The sequence below is a fragment of the Squalius cephalus genome (assembly GCF_949319135.1).
Source record: "Squalius cephalus genome assembly, chromosome: 13".
Classification (NCBI taxonomy): Eukaryota; Metazoa; Chordata; class Actinopteri; order Cypriniformes; family Leuciscidae; genus Squalius; species Squalius cephalus.
Window position 1 is genome coordinate 29,732,443 of NC_137134.1, and position 21,658 is coordinate 29,754,100.

The following is a 21,658-nucleotide window of genomic DNA, read 5'->3' on the forward strand; positions in this document are numbered from 1 at the left end:
TGCCAGTGAAGCAACAGGAATCTTGAACTTCTCAGCTACCTTGCTAATTGATATGCCCTCATCTACAACTTTTGCAGCCCTCTCTAAATGGTATCCTGGCATTCCCTATTTGTTGTCCTATAGCTCTCGTGCGGGGCATCCTGCACAAGTATAAGATAAACATAAACAAAAAGTCCACATGCACTACATAAACAGCATAGCTAACACACACACTCACACACACATTAAATGAATTCTTTAAAAATTAAATGTTCTTTAAATTAACTATGTGACCACACATTTTAAAAGGGTGTATCAACTGTACCCATTTTACCACCTTGTCTATTTGACAACTTGCTAGGTTATCTTTCTAACATGCATGTTAGAAAAATATATTCATTAATAACATACAGTTAAATATAATACATATGAAATTGTATTTTTATTTGCGCCCTATGCTGGCCAATTATGACGTTTAACCTGTTATCATAACACTGAACAAATAAGCAGCGTGTTTTGTAATATAACTCTATTGGGGTACGGTTGAGACAATTGTGTCTCAACTATCCCCCGCTGGCCACTTCGCACATTTCTCTAGATTTTGCATTGAGCCTGCATGACTCATTACCATGAAATATGCCAATTTTTAGGGCACAGAATAACGTTTGTAATGGTACCAGTTACGTTTAACAGTCACATAAGGATAATAAGTTATTCATAGTTGAGTGCGCAAAAAACGATGCAAGCCTTCCCTTAGAAAAAAAACTTTTGCAGATATCTTCTGATCGGAGACGCGTCCAGTCTTCAGATTTTGCAGGATAAAAGAGGACACTAATACGCATGTGCACAGCAAAAATCACAACTTGTGCATGCTGCGCGCGCAAGTTATTTAAGGTGTCTCAATTGTACCTATGTCTCAACTGTACACAGTCTACCCTACCTATCTATGGACTGAACGCGTGATGTGCATGTGCGCAGAGATAACTGATAATTGCACCTTGGAAACTAGTGGAATTGAGTCGTTATTGCCAGTATTGTTACATTCCTGACTAGCTTCCTCATTTGTGTTTTCCTTTTGCCCAGGGGCATGTGTTTTGTTTTTGTGTGTTATCTCTTTGTGTGTTTCCAGATAGTCAGCTGCGGTTGATCTGGGCGATGAATCGACTGATAAAAACGTCTCGATTGACATTCCATTGTGGCTGTCAGGTTAGTTTCACTTACTGTACTAGTTTTACAAGTACGCCCTTAAGCGGCACACTCTTATGAATCAGAATAGCCATTCAATTTCTGTGGGGAATATGTCGCGTCTAGTTTTGCTCTCGGTGATCTTGATTTCAATCGACCACGGTAAGACAATATTTGTTACAATCTCTTTTCCGGCGTTGCACCGATTTATTTGAACAAATATGTATAGTGATGATGGTAGGATTATTATCGGGTGACAACAAATCATAGAATCAGCCCTATCTGTTTCAGTGGCTTTAAAATGAGAACTTTGTAAATGACTTCGTATAAAAACCAAGCACATATACATAAGATAATAAAATACAGGAGTGTCACTGTCACAAAACCAACAACAAACTAGACCGAAGTGACAGAAACCTGACAAACTGTTATGATACTGTTATTAAATATTATTTTACATCAGTGCATCAAAGGTAGCTTGAATGTAATGTGAGTGAGCTTCTGCCAAATTAATAAAATGTAATGTAGTCTAAATATGTTATTTACGGGGAGAACTAAACATATTTTGAAAAAAGGGTCTGGATTATGAGTCTTGATGCTGTGGAAAATAGCATAATTTTCTGAAAAAATTTTTTATGGGTACTATTCATCTATGTAATACATTATGAGTCTATGAAAATGTTTGATTATGAAAATGTGTATTGGGTGTGTGTAGATCGTCCATAAGACTCATATGTTTGTCTGATGAGTGAAAGTTTAAATCAAAACTACTTCTGCTGTTTGTTTCCATGGGTTACATTATGAATCCAGACATTATGAATCCCGACATATTTCTCTGCTCAAATCTGTATGATCTGTTAGAAAATAACAGTTGCAAAGTTTTGTTTTTGTTATGTTAACTGTTTCTTCTCCAGGTGCCTCTGGTGTTGGTTCAGATGAAGTGTCAGTGATGAAGGGAGATTCAGTCACTCTATACACTGGTGTTAATACAACTCGACAAGACGATTTTAGATGGTATTATAATGGCATTCGCATCGCTCAGATCAATGGAGATATTAATAAGACCTGTACAGATGTTAAGTGTAATGAAGGTACTGAGAGATTCAGAGACAGACTGAAGCTGGATCATCAGACTGGATCTCTGACCATCATGAACATCACAATCACAGATGCTGGAGAATATGAACTGAAGATCTTCAGCAGCAGCAGGAACAGTGAAAAGATCTTCAATGTTACTGTCCAAGGTGAGTCATTTAAAAACGTTTAAATGCAGTTTATATATTTTTAAAGCACATTGTTAATGTGTGTTCATATCCACAAACCAAAATGTTTATTTTCAGATCTAAAGTCAAGAAAGGGCTTATCCAAAGTCATGTTCACAGTTCTCTCATGTTGTGTAGTTTTAGTTTGTTTTCAGCAAAAGATCCTCCAGCATCTGTTGGTTTGTGTTTCAGGTGTTTCTGCTGCTGAACGAGATGAAGTGAAGAAAAACAAGGGAGAATCCGTCACTTTTCATCCTCCTGTAGCAAGAAAACCAAATGATGTGATGACGTGGTATTTTAATGAGATTCTCATCGCTGAAATCACTGGAGATCTCAGTGATATCTGCACAGATGTTCAGTGTGAAGATAGTGATGAGAGATTCAGAGACAGACTGAAGCTGGATCATCAGACTGGATCTCTGATCATCATGAACATCGCAAACACAGACTCTGGAGAATATAAACTACAGATCAACATCTTCAACAGCAGCTTCAGCATCACTAGAGTGAAGAGATTCAATCTTTCTGTCATTTGTGAGTGTATAATTTAATCATTCAATGCATTCCTTTGAGGAATTAAAAACAGTTCAATATTTTTTAAATCAACTCAGTAAATGTTGAGTTGACTTTTGAGGTTTGCCCAATAACACTTTGACTAATGTTATTAACTTAATAACTTGAAAAATGTTTCCTGTTGATACAGCTGATGATCAATATAGAAGGGTCTAAAAAAATTATCATTCACAATAATTACTGTGTCTCTGTAGATGTTCCAGGTTCAGGTCTGTCTTCAGGAGCTGTAGCAGGAATATGTGTTGCTGTTGTTCTGCTGGTTTCTGTAGCTGTTGCTGCTGGTGTGATTAACTATCGTTGCGACAGGAGATATACTCTAGCCTCACAGAATGTAATTAACCATGCAGCAGTACCAATGTAAGTATTTAATATCAGATTATTTCGCAAGATATATGAGATTTACTGTGCAAAAACAAAGTTTTTTATTCTGGATTTCATATAAATGTAAATAAAATGTAACAAATGTAAATGTGAAATGTTATCTTTTTTGCTCTTTACTTTTAACAGTACAGAAGCAGATATTCACTGGTTAAACAGTCAAAACAATAAAAAAACACCAATAACTCCCAAATAAACATTTTGTTCATTTCTTGTTTGTGTAACTGAAACATCAATCCTTCTCATCACTTTTACTGTCACGTTTTAGGTTTTGTTCACTGTAAAAAGTGGTTGGAAAAACAGTTGGATCAACTTAAGTTTTTTTTTTGGAGAAATTAAGTTTTCTCAACTTAAGTTATCACGTTTTTCACGTTAAAATGTGATCATTTATGTTGAGAAAACTTAATTTCTTTAGGTGTTACCAATTGAAGTAATTTTTTGAAGTTGATCCAACTGTTCACTTTTTACAGTGTTCCTTGTTCTTGTCATTGTCATGTTTCTGTGTCTTGTTAATGTGATTCCCTGTTTGTCATGTGATTTTGTCATGTGTCTTGGTCAGTTCTTATCGTTGCACTAATGGTGGTTGTTCTGATCCTGAGTCTTGTTCCTGTTCCTGAGTCTGAGTTTGTATTTGTGATGCTTTGAGTTTTTAATAAAAAAAGACTGCTGCACTTGGATCATGTTTCCTCCTCTGCTTCAACCAAACGTAACAGTAACCTTCTGTGAATCTGTGTTTTCTTACATGAGGAATGACCCATCACCTGATCCCGATGTCATCCAGGACGATGATGCTGACAGTAACCCATCACCTGATCCCGATGTCATCCAGGACGATGATGCTGACAGTAACCCATCACCTGTTCCCGATGACGTCCAGGACGATGATGCTGATAACCCATCACATGATCCCATTGCCGTTCCTTTGGAGGACATGGAACATCGTCAGACTCAGGCCGAGGTTCCCAATAAAACAATGGACACTGAAGAGAGTTAGGAAGATTGAGAGAAGAGGATCAGCTGAAACTCTCATCGCTCAGAGAAATTGCGTCACGATTCCAAGATTTCAGCAGTCGGCACCAATAACAGTAAACATTTCACCTGTTACATACCAATTTAACCAATTTCACAAGTTCACACTTATATATAATTAGATAGAGTAAAGGTTTATGTGTATTTGGTGGCGTGCTGTCCGGGGGAGAGGCTCCAAGCTCGGGATTTGGCCCAGAGTATTCCCTGCTGGCAGGAATAGTTAGATCTAGAAGTATATATATATATATATATATATATATATATATATATATATATATATCACATGGCTTGGTTGAATTCGAATGTAGAATGCACTCTGTTATTTCCTCTGCTTCGCGTCGGGCTCCTAAACAGCCTGTCGGGGTTGTATTCGCTATAACAACCGCCTCGCTATACATTATTCCTTACATATACACCTCTTATCATTGATTAACTGAATGCTCCCCACTCGTGTTAATTATCTGAACATGCTCCTCCCGAACTTTATTAAAAGTCATAAATGTTAAATTATATATTAACAAATTTAGCGTATATGAGCGATAAAGTAAGAAACAGAGCAACAGTTTTCAGCAGTAGATCAGAGAGTGCTTGAGGTTTATTAATGCTGTTACAGTGATCCAGACAGAAACTGAGTGATTATCTCGGTTTCTTAACATTTGCACTATAATCTGCTGATCTGGTTTGACATCTGGAGTTATTTTGTCCCGTCTGTTTACTTCCTCTTATAACTGATAGAACTGTTTTTTACAATTACCTCAAGATGGGCATTATGACATTTACATTTACATTTATTCATTTAGCTGACGCTTTTATCCAAAGCGACTTACAATTGCTATATATGTCAGAGGTCGCACGCCTCTGGAGCAACTAGGGGTTAAGTGTCTTGCTCAGGGACACACTGGGGTCTCACAGTGGATTCGAACCCGGGTCTTTCACACCAAAGGCATGTGTCTTACCCATTGTGCCACACCACCCCATATGCAGATATTCATAATGACCAATATGTTCCTCCTCAACACAAAGACAGTCTGCACTACTGATACTGTAGGTGTTTTTACTGGTATTGTTGCTGTTACTGGAAATGTCTGGTATTCTTATGTAATAGTTATAGTCTAAACAGTTACATTAACCCTTACTTATCGACCTTCATCAGAAAACACACTCCAGCAGCTAGACTGAAACCGAAACCAGCTTTAAGACGCTTGAAATATATTTATTTATTTTAAAGTTGGTGAAACATTCAGGTATTTATTCTGTGCCTTTAACTGGACTCATATATGATACAGTCTGTTAAATGTTGCTGCGTTAAACCTGAGAAGTGTTACAGCATGATAACACACAAATGTGTTTATACTTGATAAAACAATGCACTTGCACTTGTAAATCTTCATACATTAGGTATATAGATATTTATCTTCATGGTTGAAATGTGCAAAAAATGAAGTTCACCTGAAGTTGTGAACAAACATCTGTGACATTTTATGAGGTGCTGATTCATTATTTCATTTTATCTGTTGGCATGTGAGGCGATGAAGACCTTCTCGTGTCTTTTTCAGTAATATTGAGCTGTGATTGTCAAGTGTGATATTTTTTTTGTTTGTTTTTTTTAACTAATTGGAATTATTGTATTTTGCTGAAATGTTTATTAGTATGGAGACGATTGTCTTCACTTTAATACTGTTTTTCCAGTCTATCCTTCAGCTTTTGTTTCATGATTTTCATATGTAAGGTAAATATTTGAAGAAAAGCAAAGTGCCAAAGCTAATATGCTAAACTCCTCTCAAAAGCTTTTATCCCAGATCTAATCATAAATCAATAAGAACTGGACATAATTTTTTTTTTTTATTAGCTGTTTTAATGAGACCAATATTGTGTTTCTTGCATTCTGGGCAGAAAATCTCCTTATCTTGTACATCAGCCAAGGGAAAAAGTGCCTTGAAGTAAACCCACAAAAACACTGTCTTCTTTTCTGAAACAAGCAAATCAACGTGACACATCTTTGTGTGTTTATGTGATAAATATTATTAAAAATATGATTCATTCATAACATCTGGAATCTGTGCGTCTCTAAAATATTTTTGTAATCAGAAATATCTAAGCTATTATTGAATCATCTAGTTACAGGAATTTCATCACTGATGCACTACTTTCACTAGCAACTTTATCATGGTTGTTGTTATGTCTTGTGATGTCATGTTTTTTTGGCGTTAATATTGTGATGTTTGTCGGGTGAAATGTTACAGCACACAAATGTGTGATAACTTGATAAAACAATGACCAATTTTTACTGTTTTCATAGTGTTTTTATACAGCCTTCATGGATTTGTTCTATTCTCATCTGTGAACAAACATCTGTGATATGTATAGGGGTGAACAGGATATCTTTAAAAGTGTTTGCTTTACTCTCCTCAACCATGATTAATTGATGCATTTAAATGCCGTGAAGTATTTTTTTGCTACATAGAAAGAGTGTTTTTCACCCATTGAGAATGCGTTGCAGCTATCATATGGAAATAAAAGACTACATTTAATCTGTTCCATCATATAAAGCGATCAAGTCTCTTCAGAAAATTTGGACTAAACGGCCTGATTCATATAGATTAGTTTTTATTAACTTTTGAAGCGACAGATAGATAGTTCTGTGGGCAGTCAATGGAGGGACAGAAATCTCTCAGATTTCATTTAAAATATCTTCATTCTTAAGATGAACAAATGTGTTGTGACTTTGGAACAACGAGGTTGAGTAAATTATATCGGTTTCATTTTTGATTTATCTATCCCTTTATCATAACTTGCTGCGGAGCAGGAAAGAAAGAAAGACAATTCCTGTTTGATAGTAAACCCATGTTGCATAACCTGCTGTCTGGACATTTTATCTGGGAATGTCAGCAAAACAAGTCATACACAACTAGTCATAAACAACTTTCAGTTTGCATTTATACAGAAGAGCACAATTTTACTTGTGCATTTACACTGACAAAAGCTTTTATTTCCACAGAATCAGAGCTGTGTGTAAAATGAGGGTCTTCATTTTGCTCTTAGTGTGTGTGTTAGAGAGTGGTAAGCGCAAATAGGTGCAAAATTAATTTGTTACAACGTCCTTTTCGAAGATAATGAAACAAAAAGTGACTGTGAACATGACGCTGTATGAATTTATTCAGGTGTAATCATTTTTAGCTACTGATGTTTTAAATTATTTATTAAAATAAAAACTTTAAAATAATTTGAGCTTCAGCCTGGTTTAATAGCATATATTAATGTCTGTGGTCAAATTAAGCTGTATAATAAATAGTTTATCCCTTTAAATGCAATGGATTTTGAAAGATATCAACAAAAAAACGGGCAAAAAAACTTTAAAAGCGATTTTCAACTGATGACCAAAAGTCGAAAGTATATCTGTAAAATCAGTAGCATTCCAGTAATGATGACTGTGTAATTCCAGTTCCCAGTCTGATTCCCGCTGCTGCTTTTCTGCTGGTGGCTGTTTGTTCCTGTTGCACGCAACTTCTATGCCAGAACGGTGAATATTACAAACAGACAATTTAACACAAATATATATATATATATATATATTAAAGAAAACAAAATGATGTATTTCCTCTAATTCACCAAAGAAATAATGTTTATTTGATTATGTTGTCATTGTTGAAACGATCGGGTGAGATTAAATCTGCACTGAATCTGTCTCAGATCTGAAGTGGAATTTGAGTTTCCTCTGGTTTCATTCAGATATCATCACATACAAAAGTGCACTGCTATTTTATGGTTTAAGTTAAAAATGAATAGATACATTTATCATTATTATTTTTATTATTATTACTGGGCCACCGTAATGTCAATCATTCTGGTGAATCAATCAAACTTATTCAAAAAGTGGAGAGGGCGGGTCTTATCTTAAATTCGGAAAGATCCTCCACTATACCTTTAAAGGAACTGTATGTAAGATTGTGGCCAAAACTGGTACTACCCAGGGGGCAAAGGGGGTTTAGCAGACATGGGCTGCTGTAAAAGGTTGTCATATAAAAATGAAATCTATGATGTCTGAGGATCACAACCTGGGTGGCCAACCCGGTCAACAAGCTGCTGGAAACTTGTAATTAGGGTCAAAACAATGTTACCTCAAATTCGGCTTTAACTCCCAGAATCACCCAAACATGCTAAAACAGTTTAATTATATTCATGAATCGTGAGCCTTATCTCCCTGATACTTTATGCTAGAAACAAACTGAGCACACCTTTAGAAAGAGTGGAAGATAAGCTTTCATATGATGCCTTGATTGTATATGTAATTAGAATGTAAGAGTTAACAATGCCTCTTAATTCATAGGTAGGCAAAAAATATATATATATATTGAACATTCCATTTGTAATGGGTAGCATTCTTTTCCCTTTGTTGTTGTTAAAATAAACTAATTACCATGTGAAGTTAACTTTTACTAGATGAAATCATATTTTGATTTTTTTTTTTTTTTACTAACCAGACAGTCCTCATGGCCCATAACACATTTATGGCGCGTTTCCACCGAGCGGTACGGTACGGTACGGGTCGGTACCCTTTTATTTGCGTTTCCACTGCCAAAAGTTGAGAATGGTACCAAAAAGCCGAACCGTACCGTACCACTTTTTGGGTACCCTTCCGTTGGGGTACCTAGCACAGTGGTACGGTACTAAAAGGTGGAGCTAGACTCACTGCAGGACGTTGATTGGTTGACAGAGAATCGTCACTTGCGCGTGCTACGAGGGGAATGACAACATAAGAAGCGCCATTTTTTATATACAGTTTAATATAATACTACTGTTACTGTGTCACGAAATGTAATTTTAAGAGTTTTTCAGGCGAGAATGTAGTTGTTTAAAGCTCAAATCTGTGGTTTATTTATAAAGATGATTTGTTTTTCCCCGGTTGTGAGATCCATGCGATCAGCGGGCGCTCGGCGCTCATGTTTCCCGGCTGGGTGAGCCTTTCCTCGGCTAAGTTAGTTCTTCTGACGTTCGCCGATGACTCCGACGGTAGTGGTTAAACATGAGATATAATTCGTCTTGTGTAGACCTAACGGGCGATCTTTGGTCTCGTGAATATATAATTCGTTCCCTGTCAATCGTTTTGGCTGAGGGCTAAGTTTAGTTTCATAGGCTATTTGTATTTAACGTTAACTTTACTGTTGAAATGTTAGACTAGAGCGCAGCATTTGGACATTTGACTGAATTGTTTGCTTTATTTCTTATTGTATAGCTTCTTGTACCTTTTACTTAAACTTTTATATTGGCTATTATTGATAAAACTGAAATTTTACTAAAAGAAATATGGTTTCTTGTCATTTTCTTATTACAAGATTATCACTGATGTTTATTGCAACATTTGTACAAATGCATATATTGCCTGTAATATGTGTAATTTTTTTTATTATTTAAACGAAAAGAGGTAACGTTAGGGTTGTGTTTTAAATTTCGTTTTGTTATAGAATAACGTATAACGTGCAGTGAATAATCAATATGCGTTGCGCATGAACCACATTTGTGTCCCTATAATGTTTAATTTATTTAAATGAAAACGAAAAGAGGCAGAGTAGTGTTTTATAACATATTTCGTTTTATTGTTGCTTAAAATGAACATACAGAGTAACAGAGATAAGTAGTAGCAGATCGCGAGCTGAGTGACGCTTTTAAGAACGCGCTGTACCATTTGCATGTAGGAGTCGCACATGGCAAGTACAAACTTTGCGTACTTAATAATGAGAAAAGCCAAATGTCGGCGCTTGTCTTCTTGTGACAAACATGTCGAGGAGCAAGAACAAGATCTGCTGTCATCCATTGTAGTTTACTATGTTCTTCTTCGCGCGAAAATGACGTCGATCGAAACACCACGCCTATCAAGTAAGGGTACTGTTGGCAGTGGAAACGCTAGCCAGATCATGGTTAACAGACCCGAACCGTACCGTACTGTACCGTACCGTACTGTACTGCTCAGTGGAAACGAGCCAGAGGGAATTCAATGTCAAGCCTATAATAGCCTGTCAATTCAAACAAGATCCAAGAAAGAAGTTTACCATTAACTGGTGTTTATTGTATACTGCTCTGTTTCTGTATGTACAGTATATCGTTTGCATATTTATGCAATATCAATTATTTGTATTGCAATGTCTATTTCTAATATTCTTTCACAAGTGGGATAGCTTTATTTATTCTATTGAAATTAAAAAAAAGGGATTTGAGGATTTTGGTTTAGGCTGGTTAGTGTTCAATCCTGGTGTTTGGAGTGAGAGACAAAGGTACTGACAACTAAATGCTGAAAGACTAAAACACACAGGAGTCATGTGTGGAGTAGGTTTAAAATTATTTACTGATTAAAACTGTTACATTAAGTAGCAATTTGAACAAAAAAAAAAAAACAAAAAAAAAAACGAAACAGACAAACAGATTACAATTCAGGGTGATAACTAATTTCTGTAATAATGTTTATACAATTTGTTTAGCTGTTTCGGAATCACCGCTGCTGTCGCTGCTCTAGTGTTTCAGCATGCTGTGTCCTGCTACATTTGGTTGCCAACCCCTAGCAACGGCATCCTATGTAGCAGGAGCAGTTCTTCTGACAACCTTTAACCAGAGATGGGCACAAATACATCAAAAAGTATTTAATTAAAATACAAGTAATTTGTAATTTGAAAATACAAAAATATATTTTTTACAGTCTTCTGTAGTGTAAGTGTGGCGTTAGGTACGTGTAAGAGTCTAGAATATTGCAATATTATTGTTTAGTGCAGAAGATGCGCTTTTAACGTACATGTTGCCACATACTGTCATAATAAAAGATAATTACGCATATAACACTATATTTGTATTATTTACACAAAAACTAGTTAACGCTGCTGTGAGCGTGTTTCTAATAGCGCGGCTGTGACAAAGTTGATAACTTTCTTCCGACTGCCATTATCTATTTTTTTTACTCTTTTTGAAAGTTGTGAAAACACTGTTGTGGCATTTTTCTTTTGCTATTTGAGCAAATTGGAACACAAAAATATATATTTAATGTAGTCTTTCATTCACTGCTATAGAAGTTAACCCAACTATGATGCCTTACACTTCTGAGAAACCCAGAAATGTGAACAGGGTCAATAGGATGTGTCACATCACGTGATTTACTTGCCAAAAACTGTGATAGGTAATTTGGTAGTCCTATTTGTATTTTATGTCTATGGTCCAAGGGATAGTTCACCCAAAAAGGAAAATTAGCCCATGATTTACTTACCCTGACGTCATCCTAGGTGTATATTACTTACAATCAGAGTTATATTAAAAAGTGTCCTGGCTCTTCCAAGCTTTATAATGACAGTCAATGGGTATATTTTTCATCAAAGTGCATCTGTCCATCATAAAAGCATATCTATCCATCATGAAAGTGCATGTGTCAATCATAAAAGTGCATCTATCCATCATAAAAGTACATCTATCCATCATAAAAGTGCATCTATCCATCATAAAAGTGCATCTATCCATCATAAAAGTACATCTATCCATCATAAAAGTGCATCTATCCATCATAAAAGTGCATCTGTCCATCATAAAAGTACATCTATCCATCATAAAAGTGCATCTGTCCATCATAAAAGTGCATCTATCCATCATACAAGTACATCTATCCATCATAAAAGTGCATCTATCCATCATAAAAGTGCATCTGTCCATCATAAAAGTACATCTATCCATCATAAAAGTGCATCTGTCCATCATAAAAGTACATCTGGCCGGATTACTGTTGTCAGTGATATAAGTATTTGAAATGAACATGATTTCTTAATGTCTAGTGTGTGACGATCTCAGTGATTAACTCATTGTCTCGGAGTTACAGGTGACTGGCCGGAGTGAGTGGTTGTACACCTGAAAGCAATTATTACCTCCTATAAGAGTCTGAGACAGAGATGAGAGGAAGGAGGGGAGAGGATTGAGCTTGTGTAATCCTTGGGCTGGTTCTGTTCTGTTTGTTTGGTTTGGACTCTTGTCGGCTCGGAGAACTCTGGAGATTGTGAGGAACATGGGAGACCTCTGCCGCCCTTTGATCCATCTCATATGAGATGGTTGGATGATTGACTTTCATTTACGAACTTTACACACAACTACTAACACACTGATTTTCACTTAAACTGATCCCTAATCTTTTGACTTACAAATAAATTCATTGATTAATTATTGCTGGCGTGTGGAGACTCCCTTATTGTTTGTTATGATTCACTAGAGATCGTAACAAGTGACATAGGGCCATTTTATGATTAATTGAAATACATTTGTTACATACAGCTCCTTTAAGATTTATAATTAGCTTTTTTAAGAACTACATTGAGGAAAGAAAATATCTGATAAGTGATGATTACAGAAACACAATCACACACTGATCTCCATCTGACTCACTGCTGAAATTATACAAACACACACAACAGAAACTAAATGATAAATGATCTTACCGATGTTTGTGTGTTTCTTTCATAGAACGATGGATGAAGTAACATAACAACTGAAGTTTTCTCATCTTCACAAATCTGAACTGTTTGAACAACAGGAAGAGATTCAAAATACAAATCTAGATCTGTGTTGTTGTTTTTTTTTTTTTTTTTTACAATACGTGTGATTATTAGGCTGTCAAAGTTATAGCACACAATTAATTAAATATATTTAATACTGCAATTTTTTAAATGGCAATATGGGATTTGACATTATTACTTTTCACACACAAAATATCACTATTACCAGAGTAAAAGTAAGAATCAGTGTTTGTGTGTGAGACGAGTGAAGAGCTGCTCAGATCAATGCAACAACCAATAACCAACATTATTTAAGAACTAAATGGCATAACCTACATTAATACATATTTCAAAATTAAACAATAAAATGGGCTATGAATTGGAAAAAAAAAATGCATTTGGAGTAGATTTTATTATTTATTATTATTTGTTAACACTGGTTAAAAGCAGTTATTCTTGCCTTCTCGATCAGTTTTTCTGTGTTTCCAGCAGATCCAGAAGATCCAAAATCCTGCAACAATCATCAGAGATCCAGCAGAGATCAACACTATCAGAGACACTGAGACTGGAGGAGCTGAAGGAGAGGAAAAGAGAGACATTGTGAGTGCATGTGTCTGATTTCCAACAGAAGACAGAGATCAGGTCAGTAAACACACACATGTATCATCAGTGCTGTGGTACCTGCACATGTGTGACAGAGTGTGTTGATGTCCAGATGTGTGGTCTGGTTGCTGATGGGATTGTTCAGCACACAGCTGTAGGTGTTTTTATCCTGATATTCCACCTCCAGAGGTAGAGAGAGACTGATGCTGAGATCACACACACTGATGCTGGACAATACACTGATTCCTGCGTACCAGGAGAGAGTCGCATCACTCACTTTCAACACTGATGAACACACCAATGAACAATTTGATGAAGAACATTGTGAAGAGTTACGGATGATGACAGGAACAGGTAGACGAGCTGAGAAAGATGAGATTAATAAACAGAAATATGGATAAATCAGTGTTAATTTTGATTCATTGTTGATGAGCAGTGATTGTCTCATCTTAAACTATAACATAATTAAACATTTCAATATGTAAATATCTAATAAAACAAGAAGCACAGGAGGAATTACATCTCGGCTCACCATAGACAGAAACACTGAATGATTTTAATGTCAGTTTCAGTCCTATTGTCTCTAGTTGATAAACTCCAGTATGTTCAGTTGTGATGTTTATGATGGTCAGAGATCCAGTTTGATCGTCCATGTAGCATCCAGTCAATATTGAGAAGGCCAGAACTGATGGTTAAAATGACTTTTATTGCCGTCCGTGTCATCAACCAACGTAAGAGCTGAGTAAAAACAAATAAACCATGCCTTACCATCACATTTCGAACGTTACAGCTCATTACATTAGTTTCAATCCGATTGCATTACCAAATTATACATTTTACGATAAACATTTCAAGTAACTCAAATATATTTCTCATTAACTCTACCAACCTTGTTCCCCAATTGACCGAAGCTAAACCTTGTAGTTTTAACTGTTTCTCCGTGGCCTTTTACTGTTTTTAACCGTGAACCTTTTCAGACTTTCCTTTCGTCCTTTGCGCCATTCGCCAGTTTCGTTTCCGTCACCATACTTCCGGTTTCTTTGGTTATCAAAATAAAAGCCCGATACCATAATAATAAAACCTAATAGCGTAGCTATAATCAAAATAGTGCTTAACTACTCTGTTGGTCTTTACAGTCCAGCTTCAGTCTGTCTCTGAATCTCCCATCAGGAACATCATCATATGTGGAGATCCCATGTTTTCTACTTATTTCAGCTATAAAATATTTTTCAGCTCCATATTTCCACAGTATGCTATTGTATTCTTCATGTATTTCAGTAAGATCAGTGTTTAGAGTGACAGCATCTCCCTCCATCACTGACACTGACTGTATTTCATTTGTTTCGGCAGCAAACACTCCTGATGAACATGAACAGGTTTTCAGATTAATGCTCATGTTGGTTTAGAAAGTCTGAGATCAGTTTGTAACCTTTAACATCAGCAGAGACTACAAACTAAATGAAAAGTCACATAAATGAACAGGCAGAATGTGAGAGAATCAACAATTTCGTCTTTTAATGTGTTTTAAAATGATCTGCTATAGAAACAAATAAAAATGTATATGATAAATTAAATACAGCTTAAAAGTACAAGTTTAAATATGCTATATATTTTCAACACAGTTTTAATTGCTGAATTGCCATGACTTTTGTAGTTGTTTATGATTACTGCAGAAGTATTTAATATTATGTAAATTATTTTTTAGACATTTCATGGGAGGATTTGCATTTGTAATCATTGAAATTAAAATACCTAAACCAACAAGAGAGATTTGATCACAGTGGATGAAAATAATCTAATTTGAACCGCCACAGGAGTTTATTACTCTGATATGTGAATAAACGTCACAAATATGTTTATGACTTACCGATCAGACGGCAGAAACACAAACAGAACAAAATAAACATGTGAAACATTTGCAGCTGTTCAGTGAAACGCCTGATCTAATAAGACTATCAATGAACGCACAACAGATCTTAACAAACACAAGCTTGTGAATCCTCTCTGACAGAGTCTGACCCTCCTAATGCACACACACACAGACACACACACACACACACACACACACACACACACACACACACACACACACACACGTGTAAACATGTTACATATACAGTATGTCATATCAAATCTACATTTCATGGTAAAATAGAGAGTAACTTGTGATTTAAAATTGTTGTTTACAGTGGGGAGAACAAGTATTTGATACACTGCCAATTTTGTAGGTTTTCCCACTTACAAAGCATGTAGAAGTCTGTAATTTTTATCATAGGTACACTTCAACTGTGAGTGACGGAATCTAAAACAATAATCCAGAAAATCACATTGTATGATTTTTAAGTAATTAATTAGCATTTTATTGCATGACATAAGTATTTGATACATCAGAAAAGCAGAACTTAATATTTGGTACAGAAACAATTACAGAGATAATATGTTGACCAGGTTTGCACACACTGCAGGGATTTTGGCCCACTCCTCCATACAGACCTTCTCCAGATCCTTCAGGTTTCGGGGCTGTCGCTGGGCAATACGGACTTTCAGCTCCCTCCAAAGATTGTCTATTGGTTTCAGGTTTGGAAACTGGCTAGGCCACTCCAGGACCTTGAGATGCTTCTTACGGAGCCACTCCTTAGTTGCCCTGGCTGTGTGTTTCGGGTCCTTGTCATGCTGGAAGACCCAGCCATGACCCATCTTCAATGCTCTTACTGAGGGAAGGAGGTTGTTGGCCAAGATCTTGCGATACATGGCCCCATCCATCCTCCCCTCAATACGGTGCAGTCGTCCTGTCCCCTTTGCTGAAAAGCATCCCCAAAGAATGATGTTTCCACCTCCATGCTTCACGGTTGGGATGGTGTTCTTGGGGTTGTACTCATCCTTCTTCTTCCTCCAAACACGGCGAGTGGAGTTTAGACCAAAAAGCTCTATTTTTGTCTCATCAGACCGTAAGACCTTCTCCCATTCCTCCTCTGGATCATCCAGATGGTCATTGGCAAACTTCTTTTTTAAATTAATTACTTATAAATCATACAATGTGATTTTCTAGATTTTTGTTTTAGATTCAGTCACTCACAGTTGAAGAGTACCTATGATAAAAATTACAGACCTCTACATGCTTTGTAAGTGGGAAAACCTGCAAAATCGGCAGTGTATCAAAAACGTGTTCTCCCCACTGTATATATATATATATGAGACCTGCACATTTTTGACTAATGGCTTTCCATGACTTTTGTAGATGTTTATAAAATTATATTATACTACTTTTATTTATTTTATTTATTTTTTTTCGAGAATTGGAGACCTGCATTCAAAGTTAGTAGATTTCACAATATTCATGATTCATTTTAGCAGTAGATAAACGTCTAATTCAAACAGTATCAGCCACTTTATTGCTCTGAAATAGAAAAAAAGCCATGAAAATGTTTTTATAACTTACGGATCACGATCAGACTCCAGCAGCACAAACAGAATAAAACACATGTGTGAAACATTTTCTTCAGTAGTTCAGTGTGTGATGAAACTATCCACTGAAAAACACTCAGTCTATATGTGAATCCTCCCACGACACAGTTTGACCCTCCTAGTTTCACTCGCTGGTAGAGTTGGGAACCGAAAACTGGTTCTTATCCAGGGGAGCGTTTCCCAAAACCTAAGTTAGCAACTTTGTTGGTTGCAATGCAATTTCCCATTGCCAACCAACTAAGTTGCTTACAGGTTAGCAACTATGCTTTTGGGAAACGCACCCCTGAACCGGTAGTGTTTTTTGAAAAAAGAAAAGTTTTTCGAAAGTTCTAAGTTTCGGTTCCAAAAAGCAGTTGTCAATATGAAACAGCTTTACTTTCACAATCTTTTCAACAACACTGTATCGGTATTTCGATGTTACAAATATTCAAATGATCACAGAAGTACTGAAATAAAAGTTTATAGTTCGAGAATAAACACTGATGTCTATGGTAGCAACCAAAACAGAGATAATAATAATAATAAATAAATCTTCATTGCCATTTAAGTGATATTACGGAACTTAAATATACAAGATTGATAAAAATGATCATTCTAGAAGAAAATTTCAGATGGCACTTAGAGGCTTTTGCATCTGAACTCTTAATAGGTAGCTTTGCAGTTGTCCATTGTCAGCAATTAATAATGCTAAATTCAGAACCACATACTAGCATACAGCTTTCTGCCTTAGAAAGATATGGTAGATAAATGAAGTAGTTCGGGTGTATGATTATTAACAGAGAGGGTCATTAAGTGCCACCTCAACTGTTTATTAATATGCTTCATATTCATGTAGCATAATAACTTAGACTAATTTATTAGATAGATAGATAGATAGATAGATAGATAGATAGATAGATAGATAGATAGATAGATAGATAGATAGATAGATAGATAGATAGATAGATAGATAGATAGACTCTAAAAACTGCTGGGTTGTGTTAACCCAATGTTGGGTCAAATATGGTCTCACCCAACATTAGGTTAAAAAATGCAATTTAAAAATGGACAAATTGCATTGGTTACATTAAAAATGTAAACCAACGGCTGGATTTGTCCATTTTTAAATTTAATTTTCAACCCAACGTTGGGTGAGACCATATTTGACCCAAAATTGGGTTAACACAACCCAGCAGTTTTTAGAGTGTAGATAGATAGATAGATAGATAGATAGATAGATAGATAGATAGATAGATAGATAGATAGATAGATAGATAGATAGATAGATAGATAGATAGATAGATGCAAGAGTGGTCTTCAATAGCCGTAAATATATAGATGAAAGTGAAAGTATGGGGGAACTATCACTTCTTGCAACACAAATGGAAGAGTCCTGGGAGATTTTGTCAGCCAGTCTGACGGTGTGCATTACATGGCTTTCAGTGAACGCGTTCTCCACTGAGTGTCCCACCAATCTGGAACAGATTCCCAGGAGCCGTAGAATCCTGGCCTTCAGATGAGCTGAGAGGGCCTCAAACCACACATCGCCTCCAAACTCCAGAATGCTTTGAATTGTTGACACAAAGAAGAGACAGGATTTCACTGCTCGCTCCGAATGACCTAAGTCTCCTTAAAAAGTAGATTCTCTGCTGTACTTTGCTGCAGATATAGTCTACATGATCACACTGTCCACGTGCACTCCAATATATTTGAACGATGATTTTTGTTTTATGGTTTGATTGTGAATGATTATTGGTGTAATGTGGCACTCATGAGAGGTGCCGAAGATAATCTCCTCAGTTTTCTGTGTATTGAGGATGAGGGCATTTAGATCACACCACTTTACCAGATTATTCACAGTTTCCACATAGAGATCACCCTCTCCCTCCTTCATCAGAGCTACCAGTGCAGTATCATCGACTTATTGACTTTATCTGATTAAAACCAAATGTTTATGTGTACATGAACTCCCTGGTGTCCGCCATATTCGCATGAAGTTACTATCTCCGGAGCATTAAAGTTATTGACTTCAGCATGAGGTGTGTCTGTCTGACTTCAAGTGGCGTGATGACATACTGAAATCCACCAGAACACCGCACTGACCACATATTTTATTATTGTATGCCTTTTCGTTTATCGAGTATTAGCCTAAAGATAAGGTTTATCACAAAAAAAATTCTAATCAAATTAAAAACCAAACCGTTTGTTTATTTGTAGTATTAACATCCCTTCAGACTTGCCCTCACTCTGGTTTGTTCCTGATTGATGGCGGTTCAGAGCTGGAAATTAAGGTGAGATTTTTTTGTCTACATTTTCTCTGATCTTGATCTTGGGGTTCAACTTTGTCGTTCTCTTGAGAGTTTGCTGTTGAACAGTTCACCAAAACACATGATATGTCATTAGACGTTGCATCCTCCAGGGCACTGGCATGTGGCTCTTGACCACAGAGAGTCAGGACCTCGGTTTAACATCTCCTTTGAAGGACGGTGCTCTTTGACAGTATAGTTCATCACTACACTGGGGCAAAAGCCTTGTTTATCCTTTCGCCTGGCTCCGCAGCGCGAGTCTCCACAGACTGCGCGTGCACCTCCCCAAACGGACGAGGCATTTATACTTGACGCGCAAGTATAAGAATATACAAGAATAGTTGTACTATTCTTTGAAACGATAGGGGGAGACTAGAGTAATTGTCCTCTAAACCATCAGGAATCAGCGGTTAGAAGAAGAAGCTATACACACGTGACAATGTTTATTTTAGTACACCATGTCATGGAATTTTTCTGTAAACCTAACTATCTGGGGTGTCTCCAAATGGACACCCAACTCTGTACCTGGCTCTATTTATTGGGTCTCGTCCCCGACGTCCCCACTCTATAGATCACCTGCTATTCTGACTTGTTTTCCCTAAACCTAGTTTTCTAAACTAGCTTCCTACCTAATCTAGCTTCCTGCGCAGGAATAAATTGACAAACAGACCTGCAATTGTCCTTTAGATGCTTTAATCACGGCCAGGAGATCTTCCCGAGCAGTTTTCAGGGAATCTCTCCCAAGAAGCAAGGCTGGAGGATCTCAGACAAATTCCATTGAGAATCCCACCGAAAAATACATATACCACAGTTTTTATAGTATAGAGGTATGGCATAAATGTCAGGCTGCATTACATAATTTCCCCACTATTTGATTCGTTCTTCATATGCAAACCCCTCTGTTACTAGGTAAAGCAAACTCTGATCTTGTGATTACTTATCACAAGGTTCTAACGATGACTTAATATGTTCTAACAGACTTGTCTAGTTTCACTTCCTAAAACTATGTTATGTAAAACCCAGTAAACCCTGCGATTATTTACAATAAAACAAAATATAGCCCTATGGATATGAGAATGTGTATATAATACAAATATATTAGCAATCTCATATGTTCTATTTCACTAAACATTTCATTAAGTTTCTTGAACATTTTAATTAAACATGGACCTTTATGTTCATTAAAAATACTTTTTTTATGCTATTGTATGCTCATTTTTTAAATGTAAGCAACTAATTTCGACGTGCAAACTGGGTGCTGGTGTGGTGAGAAGTTCGAGCACAGCAAGATTCGGCTCGAAGTCGTTCATCTTCGGATGCGGCGCCGCGCGCGTTGTTACAAAAATTGTCGCGCACATCGCCATCGCGCTCGTGCGGACGCGTCGAGTTTAAACAAGGCTTTAGGACCTACACAGACCACAGGGTGAGCACCCCTGCTGGCCTCACTAAAACCGTTTCCAGCAGCAGCAAAAGTTAAATGGTTTTGAAACAGCCCACAATAAGGTGAACTGATAATAGGCGAGGGTATCGTATTTGGGTGTAAAAATAAGCATCCGCAAATGGGTCATGGTTCACCACTTTGTGCCAAATATCATGAGAGAATTCTCTAACAATTCAAAAATCACATTTCTCAATGCAGGATTACAAAGTGTTTCGGTGTTTCAGCATCTACCATATATAATACTGTGAAAAGATTCAGAGAAATCTCAGTCCGTGTAGTGCAAGGCATGAGACCTCTGTTTAATGTGTGTGACCTTTGACCCCTGATCTGCTAATGCATCAAGAAATGCAACTCGAATCTTCGTTACTAAAGGAAAGGTGATGTGACTGTGGTAAACATGTGTCCGTCCTAACTTTTTTGGGAGTTTGTTGCAGCCATCAAAATAAAAGAATGGCTTTTCATTGACTTTTCCAGTCACTGAAAGCACTAGAAACATTTTCTTTGTACTTTTGTCAGTTAAAATGAAGGTTCAGAAAAAGAAATATATATTTGTGTTTTATCAGTTGCTCATGTTTTATCACTTAATCAAATATCATCATAAATAAGAAATCATTACTACCATTTTGATGTGTTTGCCATTATTATAATTTGAAATGTATGTTTCATACTTTTATTTTATTAATCTTTATGCCTCGAATATAGCTGATTGGCTTAGGGTGAACTTTTACTCTTGCTGTTTAGATGAGGGCAAAAGACAGTAAGTTTCCAATAGGCAGACCACAAATGCACTGTATTTCATGGTTTATTGAACATCTTGCATTGTACGGGCTAGCACCTCAGAGTATGAAAACATACAGTATGTTTGTGTCTTTAGTGCCTGCTCGATATGAGAGGAAAGAGGAACTGAAAAGTAATACACTGTTTCTTTATCAAAATTGTAATCCT

The 21,658-nt window shown here is 36.5% G+C and overlaps 2 protein-coding genes across 9 annotated transcripts; one reads left to right on the forward strand and one right to left on the reverse strand.

Annotated features, from left to right (window-relative positions):
* Positions 1-921: 921 nt before the first annotated feature.
* On the reverse strand, positions 922-14,571 carry LOC307169882 (uncharacterized protein). 8 transcript variants are annotated; one of them, XR_013823221.1, is made up of 7 exons: positions 14,412-14,547; positions 14,055-14,260; positions 13,601-13,885; positions 13,380-13,493; positions 12,863-12,942; positions 4,139-4,357; positions 922-2,684 (listed from the first exon to the last, which is right to left on the reverse strand). XR_013823221.1 is itself a non-coding variant. In XM_079890771.1 (6 exons), exons 2-6 carry the CDS (start codon positions 14,173-14,175, stop codon positions 4,199-4,201), a joined length of 699 nt encoding a protein of 232 aa, XP_079746897.1. In that variant the 5' UTR covers positions 14,176-14,260; positions 14,412-14,547; the 3' UTR covers positions 1,344-4,198. The 8 variants fall into 8 exon arrangements, 4 of the variants coding, with proteins under 4 accessions (XP_079746897.1, XP_079746895.1, XP_079746896.1 ...); XR_013823222.1 differs by having other exon boundaries at positions 1,344-2,684; positions 4,139-4,297; XR_013823223.1 differs by having other exon boundaries at positions 1,344-2,684; positions 4,120-4,357.
* On the forward strand, positions 1,242-3,360 carry LOC307169856 (uncharacterized protein; the record flags this gene model as incomplete). Its single annotated transcript, XM_079890700.1, has 4 exons — positions 1,242-1,326; positions 2,079-2,408; positions 2,619-2,960; positions 3,194-3,360. 4 exons carry the CDS (start codon positions 1,242-1,244, stop codon positions 3,358-3,360), a joined length of 924 nt encoding a protein of 307 aa, XP_079746826.1.
* Positions 14,572-21,658: the final 7,087 nt, after the last annotated feature.

Coding starts and splice junctions, on each gene's coding strand:
- LOC307169882 (XM_079890769.1), bottom strand. CDS start 14,175: ATGGACGATCAAACTGGATCTCTGACCATCATAAACATCACAACTGAA. Junction 13,886..14,054: donor ATTCAGTGTTTCTGTCTATG/GTGAGCCGAGAT, acceptor CATCTTTCTCAG/CTCGTCTACCTGTTCCTGTC. Junction 4,358..12,862: donor AAAGAAACACACAAACATCG/GTAAGATCATTT, acceptor AACTCTCTTCAG/TGTCCATTGTTTTATTGGGA.